The sequence below is a fragment of the Prionailurus bengalensis genome, chromosome D4, assembly GCF_016509475.1.
Source record: "Prionailurus bengalensis isolate Pbe53 chromosome D4, Fcat_Pben_1.1_paternal_pri, whole genome shotgun sequence".
NCBI lineage: Eukaryota > Metazoa > Chordata > Mammalia > Carnivora > Felidae > Prionailurus > Prionailurus bengalensis.
The window spans coordinates 57,479,011-57,500,914 of NC_057359.1; the positions used below are offsets into that span (position 1 = coordinate 57,479,011).

The 21,904-nt window shown below is 48.6% G+C and overlaps 3 protein-coding genes across 6 annotated transcripts; 1 reads left to right on the top strand and 2 right to left on the bottom strand.

Moving 5' to 3' along the window:
* Positions 1–6,175: 6,175 nt before the first annotated feature.
* SIT1 (signaling threshold regulating transmembrane adaptor 1) lies at positions 6,176–10,929 on the bottom strand. 2 transcript variants are annotated; one of them, XM_043565395.1, is made up of 6 exons: positions 10,892–10,929; positions 7,676–7,753; positions 7,426–7,561; positions 7,282–7,340; positions 7,103–7,164; positions 6,176–7,012 (listed from the first exon to the last, which is right to left on the bottom strand). In XM_043565395.1, the coding sequence occupies exons 2-6, from the start codon at positions 7,719–7,721 to the stop codon at positions 6,779–6,781; spliced, it is 537 nt and encodes a 178-aa protein (XP_043421330.1). In that variant the 5' UTR covers positions 7,722–7,753; positions 10,892–10,929; the 3' UTR covers positions 6,176–6,778. The 2 variants fall into 2 exon arrangements, with proteins under 2 accessions (XP_043421330.1, XP_043421328.1); XM_043565393.1 differs by lacking the exon at positions 10,892–10,929 and having other exon boundaries at positions 7,676–9,289.
* An 813-nt stretch (positions 10,930–11,742) lies between these two features.
* Positions 11,743–14,270, top strand: CCDC107 (coiled-coil domain containing 107). Of its 2 annotated transcripts, none has more exons than XM_043566414.1 (6): positions 11,743–11,913; positions 12,003–12,154; positions 13,492–13,552; positions 13,644–13,734; positions 13,831–13,943; positions 14,025–14,270. In XM_043566414.1, exons 1-6 carry the CDS (start codon positions 11,808–11,810, stop codon positions 14,240–14,242), a joined length of 741 nt encoding a protein of 246 aa, XP_043422349.1. In that variant the 5' UTR covers positions 11,743–11,807; the 3' UTR covers positions 14,243–14,270. The 2 variants fall into 2 exon arrangements, with proteins under 2 accessions (XP_043422349.1, XP_043422348.1); XM_043566413.1 differs by having other exon boundaries at positions 11,744–11,913; positions 13,489–13,552.
* Positions 14,271–14,538: 268 nt separating this feature from the next.
* On the bottom strand, positions 14,539–18,598 carry ARHGEF39 (Rho guanine nucleotide exchange factor 39). Of its 2 annotated transcripts, XM_043566407.1 has the most exons (9): positions 17,940–18,172; positions 17,642–17,736; positions 17,260–17,380; positions 16,888–17,006; positions 16,212–16,282; positions 15,836–15,964; positions 15,426–15,655; positions 15,084–15,172; positions 14,539–14,916 (listed from the first exon to the last, which is right to left on the bottom strand). In XM_043566407.1, the coding sequence occupies exons 1-9, from the start codon at positions 18,075–18,077 to the stop codon at positions 14,901–14,903; spliced, it is 1,008 nt and encodes a 335-aa protein (XP_043422342.1). In that variant the 5' UTR covers positions 18,078–18,172; the 3' UTR covers positions 14,539–14,900. The 2 variants fall into 2 exon arrangements, with proteins under 2 accessions (XP_043422342.1, XP_043422341.1); XM_043566406.1 differs by lacking the exon at positions 17,260–17,380 and having other exon boundaries at positions 17,940–18,598.
* Positions 18,599–21,904: the final 3,306 nt, after the last annotated feature.

Genomic DNA, 21,904 nt, shown 5'->3' on the forward strand with positions numbered 1-21,904 from the left:
ACGCAATAAATTTTATCAGTATTAAGTGTACAATCCTATGAGTTTTGACAAATGTATTCAGTCATGTAACCACCACCACAATCAAGATCCAGAAGATTCCCATCATCCTAAAAGTTCCCTCCTACCTCTTTGCAAGCAATCCTCACACCACTTCCAGCTGGTAACTTAAATTCCCCTTGTTGGATACCAGTGTTACCTACCACTGCTTTCTGTTTATCTGCCTGGTGTCTCTTTCCCATATCTTTAATTTGAATCTTTATCACTTTGCCTTTTTTTTTTCTTTAATGTTTATTTGTTTTTGAGAGAGAGAGAAAGAGCGCATGTGAGGGGCAGAAAGAGAGGGGGACAGAGGATCTGAAGGAGGCTCCTCGCTGACAACAGAAAGCCTAATGTGGGGCTTGAACTCACGAACTGTGGGATCATGACCTGAGCCCAAGTAGGGTGCTTAACCCACTGAGCCACCCAGGTGCCCCTTGATCACTTTGCTTAGAAGAAGTATGTTTCTTCTAAGTAGCATTGACCAGATTTTGACTTATAAGAAAGTCTTAGAGTCTTTTAATGGAAGAATTCAGCCCACTCATATTTACTATACTGAGTGATATATTTGATTTATTTCCATCTTACTTGTTTTTGAATTTGTAAACATTGTTGTGAACCCTTCTTTACCTTTGTTGGATTGAATGAATGGCTATTCATCCCATTTTCTCCTTGTTAATTTGGAGTTTGTCGTTCTATTAATAGTTACCATCTTTTGCCTTGTTCTCTGAAATAGATGCACATGATTGTTCTAGTATGTGAAAACAGAACAACTATTTCCATCATACTTTACTTATCTTCTACTTCCTCCCCACCTCAATAAGAAATGGTCTTTAGACTACTTTCACTACCTTTCCTCCTCCTTCCCCCCCCCACCACCCCAGATCCTTGGAACACTTACCTTTGACTTACCCTCACCACCTGATTCCAGAGTTTTCTTGAGATGATTCAGTCCCTATTAGAAGTTCCTTTACAATGTACGTGTTCCTTCTGTTTCAAGAGTTTTAGCATTTATATGATGTACTATACATATATAGAAATATAGATATAAATATATAGATCATGGTTCGTTGCACTCCACCGTTTTCTTTCCTCTTCCCTTGACCTTCCCCTATCTTGAAGTCTGTTCTAATTCATTTGTTGTTTCATTAGAGTCTTTTCTTAAAAGTATTTCTCAGATGAGATACTGACTAATTTTTGTAAATCTTCAAATATCTTTCTTTCCTCCTTTAGCTAGGCCCTGGTTGAAGGCCTTTTCTTCCATTAACTCACATTCAGTTTTGCTGTCTTTTAACTTCCAGGGTTGCATAAGAAGAAAGAACTTTCTTTCTGCTTGGAAATGTGTAAGATTTCCCTTATCCTTAGAGTTCAGGAATTTTAACCTGTATAGGGCTGTCTTTCTTCAGCTCAGGGAAATTTCACCTATTATTTAATCATAACCTCTTCTCTACTGTTCCTTTTCTCCTGGAACTCACAGAATTTGCAGGCTAAATCTCCTGGGTCTGGTTCAGGCTCTCATCTTTCACCACATAATTTGCATTTCCATATTTTTGTTACATGTTTTGAGATATTTCATCTGTTTAATTTTCTGGACCTCTTTTGGGGTTTAGGAGTAACCATCCTCTCCTTTGATTTATGTATGGAAATTTCTAGTTCTGATATCACATTTTCTAGTTCAGGGAAATCTTTTGTGTTTGACCTTCACACATATCTCCTCCAGGCTCTCATTCAGTCAGAGATTCATTTGTTCCCTCCAGCAGGTCTCTCTGCCTTCTGGTTTGTCTGCATTCTCCTGGCCTCAAAGGCCGAGAATTTCAACCCACCATTAGTTTTTCAGAGAGCTGGAGAGATTCAGCAAAGCCACTGATTGTTCCTGGGAAGTCGGCTGTTTCTGGGACTTGCTGCCTTCCTGAAGGTCCTTGTTCTTGGCTCTGAGGCTGTCCTCCAGAAACTGGTCTGCAGGAAATTCTCTCTGCCAGGAACTCAGAAGAGCCCATTTAAAGTTCGTCCTCTATAGCTGGGAGTCATCAGGGATTGTGGAATGGAGAGGGTTTCCATATACCCAGACTCTCATACACCCAATGTGGGGCTCAAACTCAGGAACCATGAGATCATGACCTGAGCTGAAGTCGGACACTTAACTGACTGAGCCACCCAGGCGCCCAGCACTTTTTTTTTTCTTTAATGTTTCTTTATTTGAGAGAAAGAGAGAGTGTATGTGCACTTGAGCAGGGGAGGGGCAGAGAGAGAGGGGGACAGAGGATCTGAAGTGGGCTCTGCACTGACAGCAGAGAGCCCGATGCAAGGTCTGAACTCACAAACTGCAAGATTACAACCTGAGCCAAAGTTGGACACTCAACTGACTGAACCACCCAGGTGCCCCTCAACCTCAGCACTTTTAACTTTTGAGGACAGAAATTCTGTATGATGAATGGCTGGCCTGTGTGTTGTAGGATGTTCAGCAGCATCCCTGGCCTCTACCCACTATATATCAATAGCACTCGCTCCCCAGCTGTGACAACTAAACATGTCTCTGGATGTTGCCAAATGTCTCTTGAGGGGCAAAATCACTTCTGTCTGAGAACCACTGTTGTATACCTTTCGATTCTATTTGACTTTTATAACACATGTGCTCACACTATTGCTCAGTACTCAGTGCAGTACTGAGCACTATTGCTCAGTGCTCAGTAATTAAACATTTAGCTGAGATCATGAGATAGGGGAGAAAATATGAAGCTGTTGTGAAGGAAGCAAAAACAAGAAGTAGAGAATTTATAGTAGAAGATGAGGAAGCAAGTTAGCAAACTGGGAAAAAATTAGGAATAAATAAAAGAAGCAGAAACTCTGTCAGAGAGAGTATCTGAGTTATGGGACAGGAGGAGCAGGAGTGGGAAGACCCATGTACTCCTTTCTCCAAGGTCCCCAGTGATGCTGAGATCTGAGATCTGAAATCCAATAACAACAGTCTGCAGATGCCCAAACATACAATAGCCACTATTCGGTGATTCCCACTCCATTCAGCTTGTTAATTGCCCAGGTGTCCTAAAAGTAAACACCCCTTCACTTTTAAGCTAGGCTAAAGGAGTGTATTCCTTACAAACAAAGCCCATAGACTTAGTGCCCAATGGAGAGATGGGTTCTCCACTGTGTGCTGTCAGTACTATATTCACTTCTTAGCATAATACTTTGAGAGAGACTCTGCTTGGGCACCTAGGTGGCTCATTTGGTTAAGCATCTGACTCTTGATTTTGGCTCAGGTCCTGATCCCAGGGTTGTGAGATCAAGCCCCACATCCGGCTCTGCTTAAGAATGGAGCCTGCTTGGGGCGCCTGGGTGGCGCAGTCGGTTAAGCGTCCAGCTTCAGCCAGGTCACGATCTTGCGGTCCGTGAGTTTGAGCCCCACATCAGGCTCTGGGCTGATGGCTCAGAGCCTGGAGCCTGTTTCCAATTCTGTGTCTCCCTCTCTCTCTGCCCCTCCCCCATTCATGCTCTGTCTCTCTCTGTCCCAAAAATAAATAAACGTTAAAAAAAAAAATTAAAAAAAAAAAAAAAGAATGGAGCCTGCTTAAGATTCCCTCTCTCCCTCTTCCTCTATCCCTTCCCTGTTCATACTTTCACACTCTCTCTTAAAAAAATAAAAAGTAAATTAAAAAAAGAGAGACTCTGCTCAAGCAAAACAGTGGGAATGATGAGTAGACTTCACATAAGGTCTGTAAAAGGAACTCTAGAGAGCTTTTCCTGGGAAGGTGGGGGAAAAAACAACTTAGGCCATCCATCAGAGCTGTCATGTACAGGAGGGAGAAGTGTGCTTGTATGATTGTAGCTCAGGAGGCAGAATTGATGACAAAAATAATAGGGGGCAGCTTTTGGCTCCAAATTAAAAAAAAAAAAAGTTCTCTCAAAAAGAAAGACTGGAAAGGAGTGCTTGTAAGGTAGCGAGGTCCCTATTTCTGGAAATGTTTAAGAAGTTGGTAGAGTGGTTCCTGCAGTGGGTATAAGCTTGGGCCAGATCTGTCAGCCACCTCCCAGTTATAGAATTCTAGATATTTAAAAACCTGGAAAGAGGCACACACTAGGCAAAATATTTTAGGGTCAAATGGAACAACAGTACATTTAAGTAAGGCAGAGGAGGGTGGCTGGTGGAGGAGTTGAGCAATAAGGGAAGATCTCAGAGGTTCAGCATCTTCCGCTGGCCCTGGTGTGCTGGTCTTTCCCCCCACAGAATTAGTCAGAACTCGTGGTTGCAAGAGATAGAAAATCTAACTTAGAATGACTTAAGCAAAAAAAAAGAGAATGCATTAGCTTACATAACCAAAAAGTTCAGAAGGCAGATCTAGCTCTGGTCATGTCTGATTCCAAGGTTCAAATGAAGTCATTTAGACTTGGTCTCTCTCCATGTCCCAGCTCTGTTTCCCTCCTTAGGGCCAGAACAAGCTTGGAAGTTTAGACTCATCTTGACGGAGTACAGAGCAAGGCCAAAGATGGGAGGGGTCTTGGCTGGATGGCTTCCTAAGCCCCGCCCACCTATAAGTAATTCCTTAAGAACTTCCAATCTTTGAGCATTTGGCCGTCCCAAAAACCCTTCCTCTTCAGATCTTAGGCTTATCCTCTATCCTCTTAGCTGGAATTTCAGGAAGAGGGAGAAAGCTGGGGCTCCAGAGTGGCTTCCCCTAATGATCCGCCCCTGGGAATTTGCCAGGAACAGGGCACTTCTTATGGCTGGAATCATAACCAGTCAGGGAAGGGAGGCCACTAAGGAATGCACTCCTGGAGCTACAGAAGGGGAGGGAACTACCAGGTATTTGGGAAAGGAGTTGACCAGCTAGAGAGATGAGGCATGGGAGTCGTCGGACGGTGTCTGAGGTGGATCCGGCTTCCCCAAATTATGTTTTCCAGATACAGGGATCAATGAGTAAGTTGCCACAGCCCTGGCCTGAGGGCCTGAGGGCCTACGCTAGGGCACGAACCTCGGTGATAGACAAAACAGTGAGAAAAATTGAAAGGTTGTAGGGATCAGGGAACCGCAAGTTTGGCGCTCAGCGAAGTTCAGGGCTAAACTCGGCGCGGGGGGTGTGGGGGGGGTTGGATAGGGAGGATGGGGGGTGGGGAACGGAACTGTCGGGACTACATTTCCCAGCATGCCGCGGAGGGGCAGCTGTACGCATGCGCAGAGGTCGTGGTAGGCCTGCATGGTGCCTGGCGGGGGCGCTCGGAGTTCGGTCGTGAGCTGGCGGAGACCTCAGCAGACAAGGGAAGCCGGTGTGGGGGCGGAGTTTAAGGCCTGGGTTGGTGGTGGTACTGGATCGGCTGCAATTTCCGGCTCGTCCCAGAGGTTGGGGGACCCCAAATCCCTTCTCTTACAGAGTCAGGCTCTCACGTACCCCAGACCGCGGACACGTTGAGCAGTCTTCAGACTAGCAATTCTCAGAACCCCACACCCCGCTGCCAGTGGTTCCCTGCAGCCAGTGCAGGCCCCGGAAGCCACCTTCCCTCCCACACAGCCTCAGCTGCCTGCTCTTTACCGCGACCCGACCGGGGCCTCTTCTGGGGGAGGTCCATGTTGGGGTCCTCAGAGGTCCAGAAACCCCGGGGCATTTGGGTTATTCTGTGTGTGTGCAGAGGGTCCCCCATCTCATTGGGATCACCAGGCTGGGCTCAGGAGCACCGTTCTCTCCTCTGCTTTTCTCCGAGACTGTGAGTGGGAATGAGAGAATTTCAGAAGTAGAAGCCTCGGCTTCCACTGTCTTCTACCCGTGAAACCTCCGAAAGGTCTGTCAAGCCACACTTGCCTCTACAGAGGCCGTAGGAAGATGGGTTGTGGTAGACCTGAGGTTGTGGCTGGTGGCAACGCAGTCATAGAGGCCATGGGGAGAGTAGGTTGGGGGCTGGTGAGCTCCAGGTGATGGGAGTGGGGTGACTGCACATCCTGGCAATGTTCTAGCAGCAGCTTGAGGAGCAGGGCTCTTGCCTCCACCCCAGCACCCACCCTTGGCACTGTTGATGTCACCGACCCTCTTGGTCCATCTTCCCCAGCTAGGTGCCCCCGGAAGTGCTCTGTGCAGACAGCAAAGCTCACACGCCTACAATGTGGGGCCTGTTGCAGGTCTGTAGCCCTCTAGATAAAAATCTAAACACTTTCTGAGACGTAGAAGTTTTATTTGAAAACTTGGGGACACAACAGAGGCAGCAGGATGTGGACTGGTATTCTCCTGCCAGTGTTCTCAGATAAGAAGCCAGGCTTGGGTTCCTCAGGTCACTAGATTCCAGGATCCCTCCAGACTATGGGCTCCTGAGGAGTATACCCATCCTTGTCCTCTCAGGCTGTTCCCCTTTCCACCACTGCCCACTTCCTGTGTCTGAAGGAACACTGAAGTGTTAGGGGTAGACTTTAAAGGAGCGGGAGTGGAGAGGATCTGGTTAAAATCCACAAGGAGGAGGAAGTGAGAACCTAGGAGCTTGGGGCCTTAGAGTAATAGATGGGGGGAGGTGGATGGAGAGGGGGCCACTGCCTTTGTTTCCTCCCTTCCCAAGAAACTGGGGACCTACTTACTGTTCCCCTGAGATGTCTCCCTCATAGCTCAGATAGGAAGTTTGGGGAACGTTACCTCCTGTGACTGGGCAATGGCTGCATGTCTTGGGTGGGGGTGAGGGGTGGCTGGGAAACAGTCATTCCAGGGACAGGGTAGCAGTAGGCTAATGGAGGCTGGGGCGATGCTTGCCCCACTCTGCCAGGCCCTCCATCTCAGCTAGGTGCAGGCTGGCTATTGGCATAAGCCTGGTCTGGGAAGGAAGCCCGCGCTCTGCGGGTCTGGGCACACACTGAGGCGTAGAGCTCAGGCTCAGGGCCTGAGGCCTGGGGCTTTGGCTCAGAATCCAGCACCACCTCTGAGTACTTGATGGGGGTTCCAGGGCTGGGGATACGGCCCTGAGAAGGCCGCAACTGCAGGCTGGTATAGCACATCACTTCCTCTGCAGCCTAGAGATTCAAAGCTGTTAGAAGTTCACTGGACCCTTGGAAAAGCCCCCACTTCCTTCCCTCCCCTCTTCCTCACCACAAATGACTCACCGTGCTGGGGCCTCTAGGCGTTGGATCCTGCTGATCTGGCCCTGGTTCCTGAGACAGCCGACCTGAGACAGGGAACAGTAGTGATCTGGTTACTTCTTGTTCCTCCTCCTGCAGTCCCTTATCCCACCCACCCAGGACGTGCGTGGCCTCTGTGCCCCTCCCCTCTGTCAGCTTCCTACCAGTCTGAAGATAATGCAGGTTCCCATACAGAGGGACCTCTTCCACAGACCCTCCAGGGCTGCAAGACAGAGATTAGAGGATGAGTGGGGACTTCTTGGTAAGGAGGAACTCTTGATCACCTATCTCTGTTGTCCCCTACTCACCGTCTCTGTCCTGGGTGGCTCTGGCTTCGGCCACTAGTCCATCGGAACAAGTGCGCAGCCAGTGAGATGAGAAGCAGCAGCATCACAGCCCCTGAGAGGGCCCATAGTCCCCAGGCCTGGGCAATGGAGGGGATTCCTGTGGATGCCAGAGGATGGAGGGCATTACTGCCCAACGCAACCCTCCAGGTCCTAGCAAGTGGGACTTCGGACCATGTGACCCCTCCCCCTGCCCCTGCCCCGCCCAGCTCACCGGGCACTAGCTGATCCGAAGTGTAATTGTCACATCTGCTCCTCATGACTGCTGATGTGGGAGCCAAGTCTGCAAGTCCTGTGCCGAAGGGTCAGCCTGGTTTATGACCTGATAGCCGCTGCAGGCCCCTTCACTCTCACCCCTCCCTGGGCCTGGCCCCCACAGCTCAGCATCTCCAATACTGGTGGTGGCAGAGTCACTGGTTTCCGGGGAGGAAGGGGGAGGGGATGGATGAGTGCAAGAACAAAGACACCGCCCTGTGCCTGCACCTGCGCCACCCAGCAGCTTCCAGGCTTCCGCCCCCACCCTTTGTGGCCCTGTACCCCCTTTGGCCAGAGGAGACGCAGGCCTGAGATTACTGTGCCGCTGTGCAGGTAAGCCCATAAAGACTCGCAGGGGACAAAGTAGCATGAGGCAGGACCAACAAGACAAGGAAGCCACACCTTATGACAGAGATTCCCTTCTGCCACAGGTGTCTGCCTTTTCTCTCCAACTCTGAGACCCATGCAAGAGAATGTATTCCTCACCGAGCGTGCTGCAAAGAGGAATGGGACGGGGAGGCCTCCCGATACCTACAATCCCACCACACCCTAAGGCTGACTATAGGGGATAAGATCACCATTGTCATTCTTATTATTACTGGTATAATAGTTTAGGGGATAGAGGAAATTTAAATTCTCTGCTCCAGACCCACTTCATCCAAACTGTCCCTAAGAACTGTCAATCTCAAAAGTTAGTTGAATTAAAGAAACCTCTGCCCCAGTATTATCCTGGGAAACTGAGCCATGTCTTTGCACTTGTTCACTTCAGGGAGTAGAGTACCTGCCCTACCCAGATACAGACCAACCACATGGGATGCTATTGACATGGGAAGAAGGATTTCAAGTTCCTTAGACCAGAGGTCAGTGATATGTCTGGCCAAATTCCCTAAAGGCAATGATCAGTTGAGGACCATTTATTATATTATACCTGGCCTGAACCACCTGTTTACATTGACTGTGCCAGTTGGCTTAGGTTCAAGGTTTGGACTACACTGCTCTGCAACCAGGCTGCCTCCTGATCATCAGCTAAACTATGACAACTCCCCTGAGTGTGGGTCTCTCCTCCCTACCCTGCCCCTTACCTTTCTGGAAGAACAAGATACACTCTTATTCCATTCATTTCATTAACATACATATACTTCATTCATTTAAGTCACACGTGCTGATTGCTTGCTTATGTGCCAAGCTTTGGAGATAAAATTGTGAGTGGGAAATGGTTTTCTTCCTCAAAGTGCTCTTGATCTAATTAGGAACACGACCCTATGTATCCCAGACAATTAAAAGTCAGCGTGGAACACAGGGAAACTACCCAAGTCTGCCTGGAGAAGTCCTGGGTGGAAGAGCTGGGGGTTGGGATGATATGAGGTGCCTGATAGGGAGACAGAAAAGAGTTGGAATCTCTGACTTGCCTCTTACCTGTATTGTACCTGATTAACTTACTCAGCCTTCCTGAACCTTTGTTTCATAATTCTTTAAAAGAGCTTAATTATATTTACCTGTTGGGTCATATTTCTTTCTCTTTTTTTAAAAATTTTTTTATGTTTATTTTTGAAGGAAAGAGAGAGCGTGAGTGAAGGAGGGGAAGAGAGAGATGGAGACACAGAATCTGAAGCAGGCTCCAGTCTCCAGGCTGTCAGCACAGAGCCTCACGTGGGGCTCGAACTCACAAGCTGTGAGATCATGACCCGGGATCATATTTCTTTCAACAAGGATTCATTGAGTGCCGGCTAGCACCAGGTGCTATACTTAGCTATAGGGATAAAATGATAAAGAAAAGAAATATGGCCCCTGCTCTCCTGCAATTAACAGTCTAGCAGTATTTTCTTTTTATAAGCAATTTTCATAGAATAATTGACTTTTAATTAACTGATTTTAATAAACCAAAATGGATTTTTTCCAATTTTATTAAGATATAATTGACATGTGATAGTGGTTTTGATCAGGGAAACAAAGGCAAGAAAAATGTAGTTCAAATTTCCTTACAGCTTGCAAGCCCACTGATAGATACCTGAAATATGCAGAGCGTGACCTTCCTCAAAGAACTCGTAGCTGCCTTAATGCCTTAAAGTTTATATTTTATTAAACGCTAAAAGTGACCTTACTTAACAGCAACTAGCCCCTCATGGTCCTGAAAGCCTTGCTTCAAAACTCCTTAGAAACTTACTTTACCTCTATGCCCCTTCCCTCCACAAACTTAAAAGTATATAATCAAGTCACTCCTTAACAATCCCAGTACAGTTCTTTCTGCACCATCCCCATGCTATAATAAAATCACCTTTTTGCACCAAAAATGTCTCAAGAATTTTTTTCTTAGCTGTTCTCTCATGAACCCCACTTCAAATTTCATCAGTTTGAAGAAAGCACAATAGTTGCACTAATGAATAAATTAGAAGTTAAGGGTTCTGGGGGCGCCTGGGTGGCTCAGTCGGTTGGGCGTCCGACTTCAGCTCAGGTCACGATCTCGCGGTCCGTGAGCTCTAGCCCTGCGTGGGGCTCTGGGCTGATGGCTCAGAGCTTGGAGCCTGCTTCCGATTCCGTGTCTCCCTCTCTCTCTGCCCCTCCCCTGTTCATACTCTGTCTCTCTCTGTCTCAAAAGTAAATAAACGTTAAAAAAAATAAAAAAGTTAAGGGTTCTGAATGAAGGAAACACAATTTGAGATCTGAAGGTTGTACATATAGTCATTGTACAGAAAGTAAGTCTCAGTGGAAGGTGCCCAGGAGTTATAATTTCAAGTGCCTGACTCAAAGCAGCTGCTCAAGTTAAAATCACTAGTAAGTAGGCACGATTCTAAGCATTTTACTTGAATTATCCCACTTAATCATCATAACAGCAGTGAGATAAATCTGTGTTATCACTACGTTATCACACTGAGGAATGGAAATTCCTCAGAGTAGAAACTAAGGCACAGAGAGAATTAAGTAACTTGACCAAAGTCATTTAGCTTTCATAGGGGAGGCAGGATGCTAGTCCAGGCTATCAGTCCACATTCTACTATGTGCCATGGTACACAATAAATAGTGGCTATTACAGGCATTTTTGCCCATTGGAGAGGGTAGAGAAGAAAAGACCGTGGCAAGAAAAGGGAATTGCAAAATATATATATAATAGCGATACAAAAAAAAACAGTGTCCGCCCCCCCCCCCCCCCCCATTGTGGCTCAGGGCATAATCTCACGGTTTATGGGTTCGAGCCTCAGGCTCTCCGCTGATCGAAGGGAGTCTGCTTGGGATTTTCTCTCTCTTCTCTCTTGCCATTCCCCTGTCTCTCTCAGTGTTAAAATTTTTTTGTTAAACGTGTTAAGTCACACGAGGAAGTGGTGTTTCAATGGCTGCAGGAGCGCTGCCGAGGGGCTTAGACGATGCCAGGGTGATCCCCAACGCGTCCCAGCTAAAGTCTAAATGTCCGTGGCATATATCTAAATGTCCGTGGCATATACCAAAACTACAGCCGCGCTGAGAATGAGCCCCGTGTGGTTGGTGCGCACAAACGCACTGCCTGCGTAACTAGGAGAGCTGACTGAGGACACACCCCTGCAACACACCGCTCAGCTCCCCCACCGCCGTACACCGGGGGGGTCGCTTCTTGGCGGACTTTACAGTGAAACACAGGGAAGGTCTACGTGCGCATGCACGTGGCACTCTCTGCCCGCGGTCCGGGGACTTTCCCCTAGGCGTTAATAAGGAACAAGTCCTCCGTTTGTAGCCTAGGAAACAGGCCTTCAGCACGAACTGTGCAAGGGTGTACAGGCTCTACTCTTTTATAGGTCCAAGACGCTATTCATCAAATGGTTAGGGTGAATAGATTGGTAGCATGAGAAATAAAAACGACTTTCCAGCATAACCTTACAAGACTGTACACTTCTAGAAGCTTTCTGATTAATAGGATTCCTAACTAGATAAGAAATGAATTAATTTAGGAAAGCAGGCCAAAAGTCCTATGCTAATAAGTCTGCCCCGCCCACACGCTGAGTGGGCGTGGCCTCCCAGTGCAGCCGCGAGCAGGACCCACACACACTGCTCCGTGTACGCATGCGCGCTGGTGCTCCCGGACAACGCTGGCGCGGCTCGGGGCCGTCATTCTGTGGTCTGCAATGGCGGACTCGGTTTCATGTGTGGGTGTGCTGGGGTTGCTACTTGTGTCTGCACTGCCCGGGGTCCTCGGAGACCGCTCCAGCCCCGACCTCCGGGCACACCCAGGTATCAGCGAGGGCTACTGGAGGGAGGCTAGGACTGCCCACGGGTCCCAGGCCCCAGCCCTACTGACCCGCCTCTGCCCTCCTCCGCAGGAGACCCCTTCCAGGTCGGCCCTGAGGCCGCGGAACCCCGGCGACGGCCGCCGCCCAAGGACCAGCGCGAGCGGGCCCGGGCCGGGGCTCTGCCTCTGGGGGCGCTGTACACCGCAGCTGTCGTGGCTTTTGTGCTGTACAAGTGTTTGCAGGTGCGGGACGACCAGGGGTGGGGATATCCCGGGCCTGAATTTCCCATGAGGGCGCTATGGTACCATGAACAAGACACATCTTTCTGTCTGTAAACGAATATAGTAGAGTTCCTTGGCTTCCCAACATTATGGGGTTATTTTAAGCACCCATCGAGGTAGCGGATGTAAAGGGCATTTGGTAAATTGTAAATAACGACCACCACATTTAATCCTCCCGACAATATAATGAAGAGATTAAGTCACTTGCTCAAACTTACCGAGCAAGTAGTAACTAGTAGGGCTGGGATTTGAGCCCAACAGCTAAATGTCCATACTACAAAAGTGGCTCCTGGTAGGATTCCAGTCTTGACACAAGGTGTGGATTGCTGTAGCCAGCGCTCAAGGTACCAAGCAGTTTCATGTTCACCTTAGAAAGGAGGCCCTGAAATGTGAACTGACAGAACATTTTGGTGTATTGAAATAGTTGAAATGGAAAGTAGTACCTCCCAGGGTTCAACCCCAGCCCTATTACTTATTTGCATTGGGAAATAGGGGGCTGAACCAATTTGGAGAGGATACGAAATTAAAAAGGATAGCTAATCATGATTCCAAATAGAATCATGGACAGGCTAGGATGAGGGATCGGATTCACTGATGACATTGAACTAGAAATGATAATATATTCTATTTTTGGACCCACGTACTGTCTGGAGGAAACTTAAGTTAGGAGTTCATTAGTTGAATAATAAAGTTCAGTTGTGTGATGTAACAACTTACCACTTCCCAAATCAAAGCTAGCAACAAGGTATTGCACTGTATCTTCTGCTCACAACACTCCTGGAGAATTTTATTCTCTTCAAGGTGCTACTTAAGAGTATTATGTGCTCAGTAGAGCAACCAGAGAAAACCATGTCAAATGAGCACCAATTCATTTGAATAAAGTTGGCATTATTAACCCAGAGAAGACAATGGGGAAAGGCGGTGGGCAAGGAAGATGGTCTTCCAATTCCTGAGTGGCTATGATGTTGAAAAGACAGGATTTTGGAAGGCACCATGGAAAGAAGAGACATGAAGGACAATTTTTGGTTTTGTATATAAACTAACAACCAGAGCTTTATCAAATTGGAGACAGCTGCTCATTCCCGGAGGTGTTTCTTTAGACTCCGTGACTGTGGAGGGGGGGCATACTGACCTGCTTCAGGTCACAGGTGAGGAGCTTGACTGGATGTGATTGTGATTCTCTGAAGTAAAGACCCCATAGCTTTCTCTACAAATTATCCACGTCTCGCTGGCTTTGGAGACTGAGGTGATGGAGAACCTTGTTGCTGCAGTATAGCCCTCTCCTTCTTCTACAGCAGGGGAAAGATGAGAATGCTCTTCTCCAAGAGGAGGCAGGCAAGAAAGAATCACTGCAGTCAGGTGGGTTTTGCACAAGTCTGTGTTTGGTGGGGGATCAGGGGACAGCAGAAGGCATAAATAACCATTGCTCTCCTTTCTCCCTTACCCCCAGAGCAACAGTTGGCCCAGTTGACACAACAGCTGGCCCAGACAGAGCAACACCTGAACAATCTGATGGCCCAGCTGGACCCCCTTTTTGAGCGGTAAGAAGAGCAATGAGCCTGTGGCCAGAGGAACTTGTGATAGGTGGAAGAGGTGGGGACACGTACTGGGTAGCCTCTGAGTGGATATTTCTGCAGTGTGACTACCCTGGCTGGAGCCCAGCAGGAGCTTCTGAACATGAAGCTTCAGACCATCCACCAGCTGCTACAAGAGAGCAAGCCAAACAAGGGTGTGGAGGTTCCAGAACCAGGTAAAAGGTTGGGAGGTGAGAGTCTGGTGGAGGTAGCGACCGTTTCTGAGACAGGAATATTCCCGATCTTTCCCCTCACAGAGGCCAGCATACCCTTTCCTGAGGACTTATGTATAGAGGAGGAGGAGGCTGGTGACAGTCAGGCCTGGGAGGAGCCCTTGAACTGGAGCACAGAGACAAGGAACCTAGCTCCTCCCTGGGAAGTGGAGCAGGGGCTAAGGAGAAGATGCAGCAAGGCTGTGGGAAGGGCCGCGGCCCCAATCCCCGCCTGGGAGGAGGAACGACAGCTGAAGGTTTAGTAAAACAAAGTCTGTTCTTGTGACTGGATATTCCTGTGTGCTTTTTCCATTCCAGCTGGCCATACACACACCCATACTAGGTGCCCAAGAACAACTGGGCCTTCTTGAAAAGCTTCCCTTATTAGGACAAAACGAGGCCACCTTCCAGTGTGAGAGCTGATAGACAGAGGGAGCTCTAGTTCTTTTCCTTGTATTCCTGAGGCCACCACCATCATGCCAGCCTTCCTGGCACAGAAAACCCTCTTTCTCAAATCCCAGAGCTGAGATAGAGAGGCCTTTCCAAAAAGGAAAACAAAAACAAAAACAAACCACTTTACTAAAATCCAATGGGAAAATAAATTATAGAAACGCATACAACATAAAAACATCCACGTTTACAAAGCTGTAGTCTTGATGAACGACCAGCTATAAACACAGCACCGGGCTTATCAGTCCCAAAGCCCCTCATCTGTATTGGAGGGGGTGGTTCAGCAGAGGTTCAATTGGGTCGGACTTTGTTTCCTTATTCTTAGAGGCTGGTTGGTCCCAAACAAACACAAAATGACCCTTCTCAAACCATGAAGGGTTCTGTGTTTTGGTTAGTACTGAAGATTTCTTTGTACTCCTGACTCTGATCTATCCCTCAAGTATCCTGGGTTCTGGAATTTGTAAGATTCCTCTAGCTCTTCTGGCTGCTGTGGAGAGAAGATGGTCAGTTCAGGCACTGGCATGAGCACTCTATTAAGACAAAATCCCTCATGGCATTGGGGGTGCGGGCGGCCCAGCAGATGGAGGACCTGAGATAGGATTAGAACTGCTCATTTCTACCTCGTGGGTCTTCCTGAGGGAAGACACAACTTACCTGATGGCCAAAGTCAGACTGTGGTGCCAGCGCAACAGCTCTTCCTGGTCTGTGGACATAAGCAGTAGCTTCTCACAGGGAAAGGACAGCTGGGGAGAAATCACCTCTTAGTGCACAGTTCAGAAAGGTCCAGGCTAAAGGTGAAGGCCTTGCTGTTTCCATGGACGTAATTTCAGGCTGAGATGAGAACTAACTATGAACCCCAAACTCCTATTATCTCAATATAGGTGGCTTAGTTCCTCTGAAGGGGGCCCAGGCCCAGGAGATAAATTAGGTACACAGGTGTTTGAGGTCTATTTTGAGCCTCTCCTACCTTACCTGGGGCTCCCGGCTATAACTTACGCTGAGCAGTCCACCACAAGGGCCTCCTGAGTGGCCAAAGACCCTGTGGAGTTGACACTGGGCCATGGGGTAGAGGGCACGGCAGGCAAAGGTGCCACTCTGCAGCAGATGCAGTGGGGGTCGAGGTTTGGCCATGAGGAGCACATCCGAGAAGAGGAAGAACATTCGGGGCCGAGGCTCCCCACGGGGAGGCACTACCAGTAGCCAGCCCTGACGTAGGAACCAGCGACCTGAGGGGTGGGAGAGCTGTTACTCTGGTGCTGCTCTAGGACCACGATCCATGGGAACAGAGGGAAGGGGAGGCTGAGGAAATAGGGTGTATGTGCTGGCAATACAGAAAAAGGTGGGTCAGAAAAGGGCAGTTCGAGGATTGAGGAGTGGGGGAAGAAGGGGAGTAGTGTGCAGACTACCTGAGGTAAGCCCCTTTGCCTGGCGGCCACTGAGCAAAGCCTGAACACGCCGGAGGTGCTGGTCATTCTTCTGTCTCTGACCAATGCTGTGGACTCTCTGAGCAGTCTCACTGATCAGCCGGGCAGCCCCTGCAATAACATCCCCAGCCCTACTCCCAGTACAGCTTTGACTGTGGGTGACTGATGGTGGTGAAAGGCTATTCTGGAGGGGACTGGGGTTAGGGTCTAACCACTTGAAGAGCAGGCAGGGCAACAGGGACATTGTGTACATGTCAGTGGAAGATAGGAGCATACCAGATATTGTTGGAGGTCAGAACCAGAAAGGGATACAGGAGAGGCAGCCTCCTGCCTGTGTTTCAGAGGAGCAAGAACATACGTGTGAGCTGTTGGTGGTCAGGGCTGTTGGGACCTGTGTTTTCAGCCAAAGCCATGACAAGATTTTCATACCTGGAGTTAGACAGGTGGAAGTCCATGAGGGGAAGCAGAGCGGGCAAAATTCCCTCTGCCTGACCTACATATCACCCCCTACACACACTTCAGTTCAAGGCTGAAAGATCTACTTCAGATTATTGTGTCCCCCTGCCCCACCCTTTCATCTGGGACTCAGGCTCATACCCCATGGCCCTCTTCCATCCCACACCAAAGAGTCAGGAGCAGACTGAGCATAATTTGGGAGTCTACATCCCATGATGAAGTTAATCAACCCAAGGAGGATGCTACAGACAACCTCACTATATGCTCTTAACATCCCCAGGGACAGAAATTCTAAGCTAGACCAACCTCTCATCTCAACAAACTTCCAGATACCGTGTCACTAGCTCTATTACAGGCCCCTCACTTCAATGTAGAGTTCCACATTCCCAGCTAAGGGCCTGAGGCTGCAGACCCCAGGTACTCCAGTGGGTTCACATGTATTCTTGTGAGGTTCTTAGGAGCAGTTTGTCCCAGAAGAGAGAGAGGCAGTGGGACAGAAGCCATAAGACCCCACAAAGCTGAGAGCGGCAGTCATACAGACTCAGAGAAGTTGGCTGAGTCAAGGTGAATTTACTCACTGCTGCAGCCTCTGCAGAGGCAGAGGGAGCAGGTCCTGAAGATGCAGGCTTCCAAACTCAGGGCGGCCTTCCTGAAGTCGCACAAACCTCCGGAAACGTTTATTTTTCTTTAGTTGTTCCTGGAGTGATGAAGAAAGGGTTGGCAGCAGGGGGAGAAGCCACCCCTTATATTGTACCCATCTGTGTGCCCAGCCCTCTGTAAGCTGTGTGCTCCTGAGAGAACCCCTACAGGGAACTTAGTACAGACCAGGGCACCCAGAGGGCCCTATAAATGTAGTAACAGTATGAATGAAGTTTGTATCTCCAGAGGAAGAGGCAATGTATGGGGCAAGAGGGGATGAGGGAAAGGACTTGAGATCATCTTCAGGTTACCTGCAGGGTGGTCTGGGACCTCTCTGCATTGGCAGCAAATTGGGTGTAGAGCTCCAGGTGGGGGCAGAAGCCTTCCAGCCCCTGTCCCCAGTGCCCTCCTTCGAGGTAGGGAAGCAGCTCTCTGCGTGGGTGAGGACAGTAAAAGAGCAGTCCAACAACTACGCAAGCACCACCTCATTTAATTCGCATAACCTTGCCCCGGAGGTAGTGGTATTACCCCATTTTGCAGAGGGAAATCGGGGCAGGTTACGGCACTGGGCCAAGACCACAGGTGAGTTAATTGGCAGAGTCCGTATCTGAATTCGGGTCACCCTCCAAGCTTCGTGCACTGCCAGAGGCCAGGGTTCTCCCTCTTCTCTTTCCCCACGCCCCTTCTACTCACTGGCTGGCGCCGTAAATGAGCTCCCAGGGCCCAAACAGGGCCTGGCGCTCCGCTGGTCGCAGGGTGCCCTTGGCTCTCAGAATCCCCACGAAGTACTGCAGGAGGAGAATACCGGTATATACTCTGTAGGCAGACGAAGCTAACGCCAAGCCGCAGCTAGAAACGGCAGAATGCCTGAGCTCCCTTTATGCAGGAGAGACAGTCCAAGGCCCACTATACTCGGGGTCAGGGACCTCGCGGAGACCCTCCCATACCCTGGGGTCCCCGCCGCAAACGGGAGGGTGTGCGCAGCCCGCACCGTGGCCACCAGCCCCAGCTGTTCCTGGTAGCGCCGTTCGGTCTCCAGCAGCTCCCGGGCAGTGCAGGCGCGTTTCCGCTCCCAACGGGCACGCTGCTCTTGCACGGGGCACCGAGCACTGGCTCCCGGGCTCTCCATGCCTGGCTAGGGGGTCAATGCTTCCGGCCTCAGCCCGCCGGTGATTCAAATTCCAACGGCTCCTGGGGCAGGGCCGAGGAGAAGAATGCGCCCCCTGGCGTCGGGAGGCTCCGCACAGGACAGAGCACCAGCGGGGGCCACCGAACCGCATCCAGTCTCTGCCATTACGGCCTCGCCCTACCGCCAGGGCGGCGCTGTAGGCGCGCGAAGCCGGCTCGGGCAGCGTCGGGTGGGGCAGGTAGGTGGCCCTCCTCTGAGTTATGCGAAGTTGAGGCAGCAGTCTGGACCTTGAGGTAGGACACCGGCAGGGCCTCAGTGTCCCATCAGTAAATAAGGTAGGGGACAATAGTTATGGTACATATTGCCCTGGGCCTGTGCCAGACACTAGGGCACAGTCGTCCCCAGTGCTTTTCACTACTAGGAAACCTCATGGGTCACAAGGATTGAATATTTTGCCCCCCTCGGACAAAAGTTGGTAGGTTTTAAGTTACTAACTTGTTTTCTCCTTTCATACAGATCCAAAACCTGACAACCAATTAGCTCCTGGTCAGCAAATGTCAATAACCAACGTGGTGGTCGAATTGCTGTAATTCGGGCTAAAGGCTAAAGCTTGTGGTTGATTAGTCGGTGCTACCTAGTCAAAGATAAAATGGACCAGATTTTCCTTACTTAGGTCTTTCAAAAAAGACCAGGCAGTAGCCCTGGAGGGTAAATTGGCAGTGCCGTCTTGTGTGTATGAGAAGTCTTAAAATGTGCTTACTCTTATGACCTAGCAATTCCATTTTTAGGAATGCATCCTAAAGAAACAGATATGTGGACAAAAATATGTATACCAGGATGGGTGGTACAGTGTTGTTCATAACAACAGAAAACTAGAAACTATCTAAATATCCAGTGGTAGGGAATTGGCTAGGAAAATTATGGTACAGCTATTTAAGGAATAATATGAAAGCATTAAAAATGGTGGGAGCTTTGGGGCACCTGGGTGGCTTAGTCGGTTAAGCATCCAACTCTTGACTTTGGCTCAGGTCGTGATCTCACAGTTCATGAGATGGAGCCCCACATTGGGCTCTATACTGACCCACATTGGGCAGAGCCTTCTTGGGATTCTTTCTCTCTTCTCTCTGCCCACCCCCCCCCCAAATAAATAAATAAATAAACTTTTTAAAATGATGTTAAAAAAACCTGTCAATATGGAAAAACATATAGTGTATTGCCACGACCAAACAAAGCATGCTACAAAGCTGCTTGTACAATATGATCCCATTTATGTATAGCATATATGTGACTGACTGGAAGGATAAACAATTGAGGTAATTGTGGTTGTTATCTCTAAGTGATCGGATCAAAGTTAATGCACTCCACAAATATTTTTTTAAGCACCTAATCTGTGCCAGGCACTGGATCACTGAGGTTAAAAGGGTGAATAATTCAAATATAGGGGTCTTTTAAAATTCCCTTGTTTTTCTCCTTTTCCCAAGTTTTCTGCTTGAGCATACATGCATTACTTTTTAATTAGAGAAAGAAATGCTGTTAAAGACCAAAATGTTAAGAAACCTTCAGACCCCATTCCTACCACTGTGGACTCCTAGGAATTTGGACTCCAAACCAAGAACCAGGGTACTGTCAGGGTTCTGAGGTCCCCTCTAGCTCTCTGACATTCTAAGAATTCCAAAGAGGTATGCTGGACTTAAATCAGGGGAAAACAACTTGAAGGGTTGGATGGCGGAAAGAGAAAGTTTGGGTCAGACTGCCTTGGACTCCAGTTGCAAGGAAACTGGTGATACCATATAGGTAGAGGACTGTTTACACTGTCTCCAGTGAATGTGGGACAGTCCACACTAAGAGTTCAAGAGTAGAAGGGGACAGATAATCCCATTGTAATTAGTATCACCATGAGTCTCTTCTGCAACCATAGGATGAGCAGAAACGTGGCCCTCAATGTCTGAAGACACAGACCCTAATGACCAAACACTTTGGCCTTAAACACCACAGAGAGGTCATGAATCAGGCAGGTGGTGCCCCAGCCAGTTGGTCCTGAGTATGCCATATCCCAACCTGGACATGCTCAGGAAACAAGACTCTGGGAGCTCAAACCTGTTTTAGGATTTGGCAGACTCCCAGCTGCAAAGACACGATCCAGGGTCAGAGTCTACATTCCCCACCCACACCAGAGACACAGTCACACACAGAAACAAAGAGCTTAAGAAAGATAGCACCATGGGGAATTAAATTCAAAATTTAATTAAATTTAAAAGCTGAGGGGAACCTGGGTGGCTCAGCCAGTTGAGTGTCCTACTTCAGCTCAGGTCATGATCTTGCAGTTGGTGAGTTCAAGCCTCACATGGGGCTTGCTGCTGTCAGCCTGTCAGCACAGAGCCCACTTCAGATCTTCTGTCCACCTCTCTCTGCCCCTCCCCCGCTTATGCTCTCTCAAAAATAAATTAACATTTTAAAAAACAAAAAAATAAAACACCAAAACAGAGAGAGACCCGCACATAGATGCAGATCTAGGCTGGCCAAAAGCAACTGGCCAAAAGCAACTGAGATGGTAGGGAGATGTGTGTAATTATATAGAGCACTGCAGAGCAGTGTACCAGGGGATCCTGACAGAGACCTAGAAAGGAAAACAATGGAAATATGAAGAACATTTGGAAAGAGGGAAAATGAAGTAAAGCTGGAATGGATGTGAGAGAAAGATCACACATACAGACTCGAGACTCCAGTTAACATGGTGCTTCTGTCCTCTGTGCTTCCCATGACCTTCTCCACTTCAACTAGATAAGTCATTACCACATTCTATCTTGTTTAGGTCCATCCAATTCAGATACTAACATGTACCTTCCATGTGTCAGTGTCTAACCAAGGTGCTGACATCATAGCTAACCCAGACAATGAGCTGACCTTCCACATTACACACTGGATCAGATTTCTGTAGATGGCTCTCAATTTGGCTCCAGAAATAGCAACCTAGATTGCTAGGCTGACCACCTCCTTGGAAGACAGCAGTTGTTCAGCTGTGCAAGTTTTGGTGTACAGTATGACAGTCTGACAGGGCAGATAATTTGGGGTGCTATAAAAATGCAATGTCATGCTCTTGGAACAGTTGTGGTTTGACAAACACAAGTCATTGACAATGAGCTCCCTGAGGGCAGGGAAGGCGTCTTAGTCAATTTGGTTTTTCTCAAGTCCTGGCAAGCTGATCTGCAGAGAGAAAAATGTTCAATAATGGTTAGTGAATAAAAGATTTAATCAAATACTGGACCCTGCCCTTATGGAACTCAAGGCTATTAGACCAGATAAAATGTAATAAATCACCATAATATAAATTGGATGGTGGGCAAGGTAATTAGCAAGGGCACGCAAAGAACCGGGGTGGTTCAGAGGCACCAGAAATCTCTTCCTGTGGTATAGAGTGGAGGAGGTGGCCTTTGAGCTGAGTCTTGAACCACAGAAGGTATACAGACGAGAGAGTAAAACTATTTAACAGGGTAGTGGGTGCACAAGTACTGATTCATGTACTAGAAGCTGGTTGGGACATTCAAATGGGGTCCTTGGGCCTCTGCTGTTCCAGGCATTACCTCTTTTTTTTTTTTTTTTTAATTTTTTTTTCAACGTTTATTTATTTTTGGGACAGAGAGAGACAGAGCATGAACGGGGGAGGGGCAGAGAGAGAGGGAGACACAGAATCGGAAACAGGCTCCAGGCTCTGAGCCATCAGCCCAGAGCCTGACGCGGGGCTCGAACTCACGGACCGCGAGACCGTGACCTGGCTGAAGTCGGACGCTCAACCGACTGCGCCACCCAGGCGCCCCCAGGCGTTACCT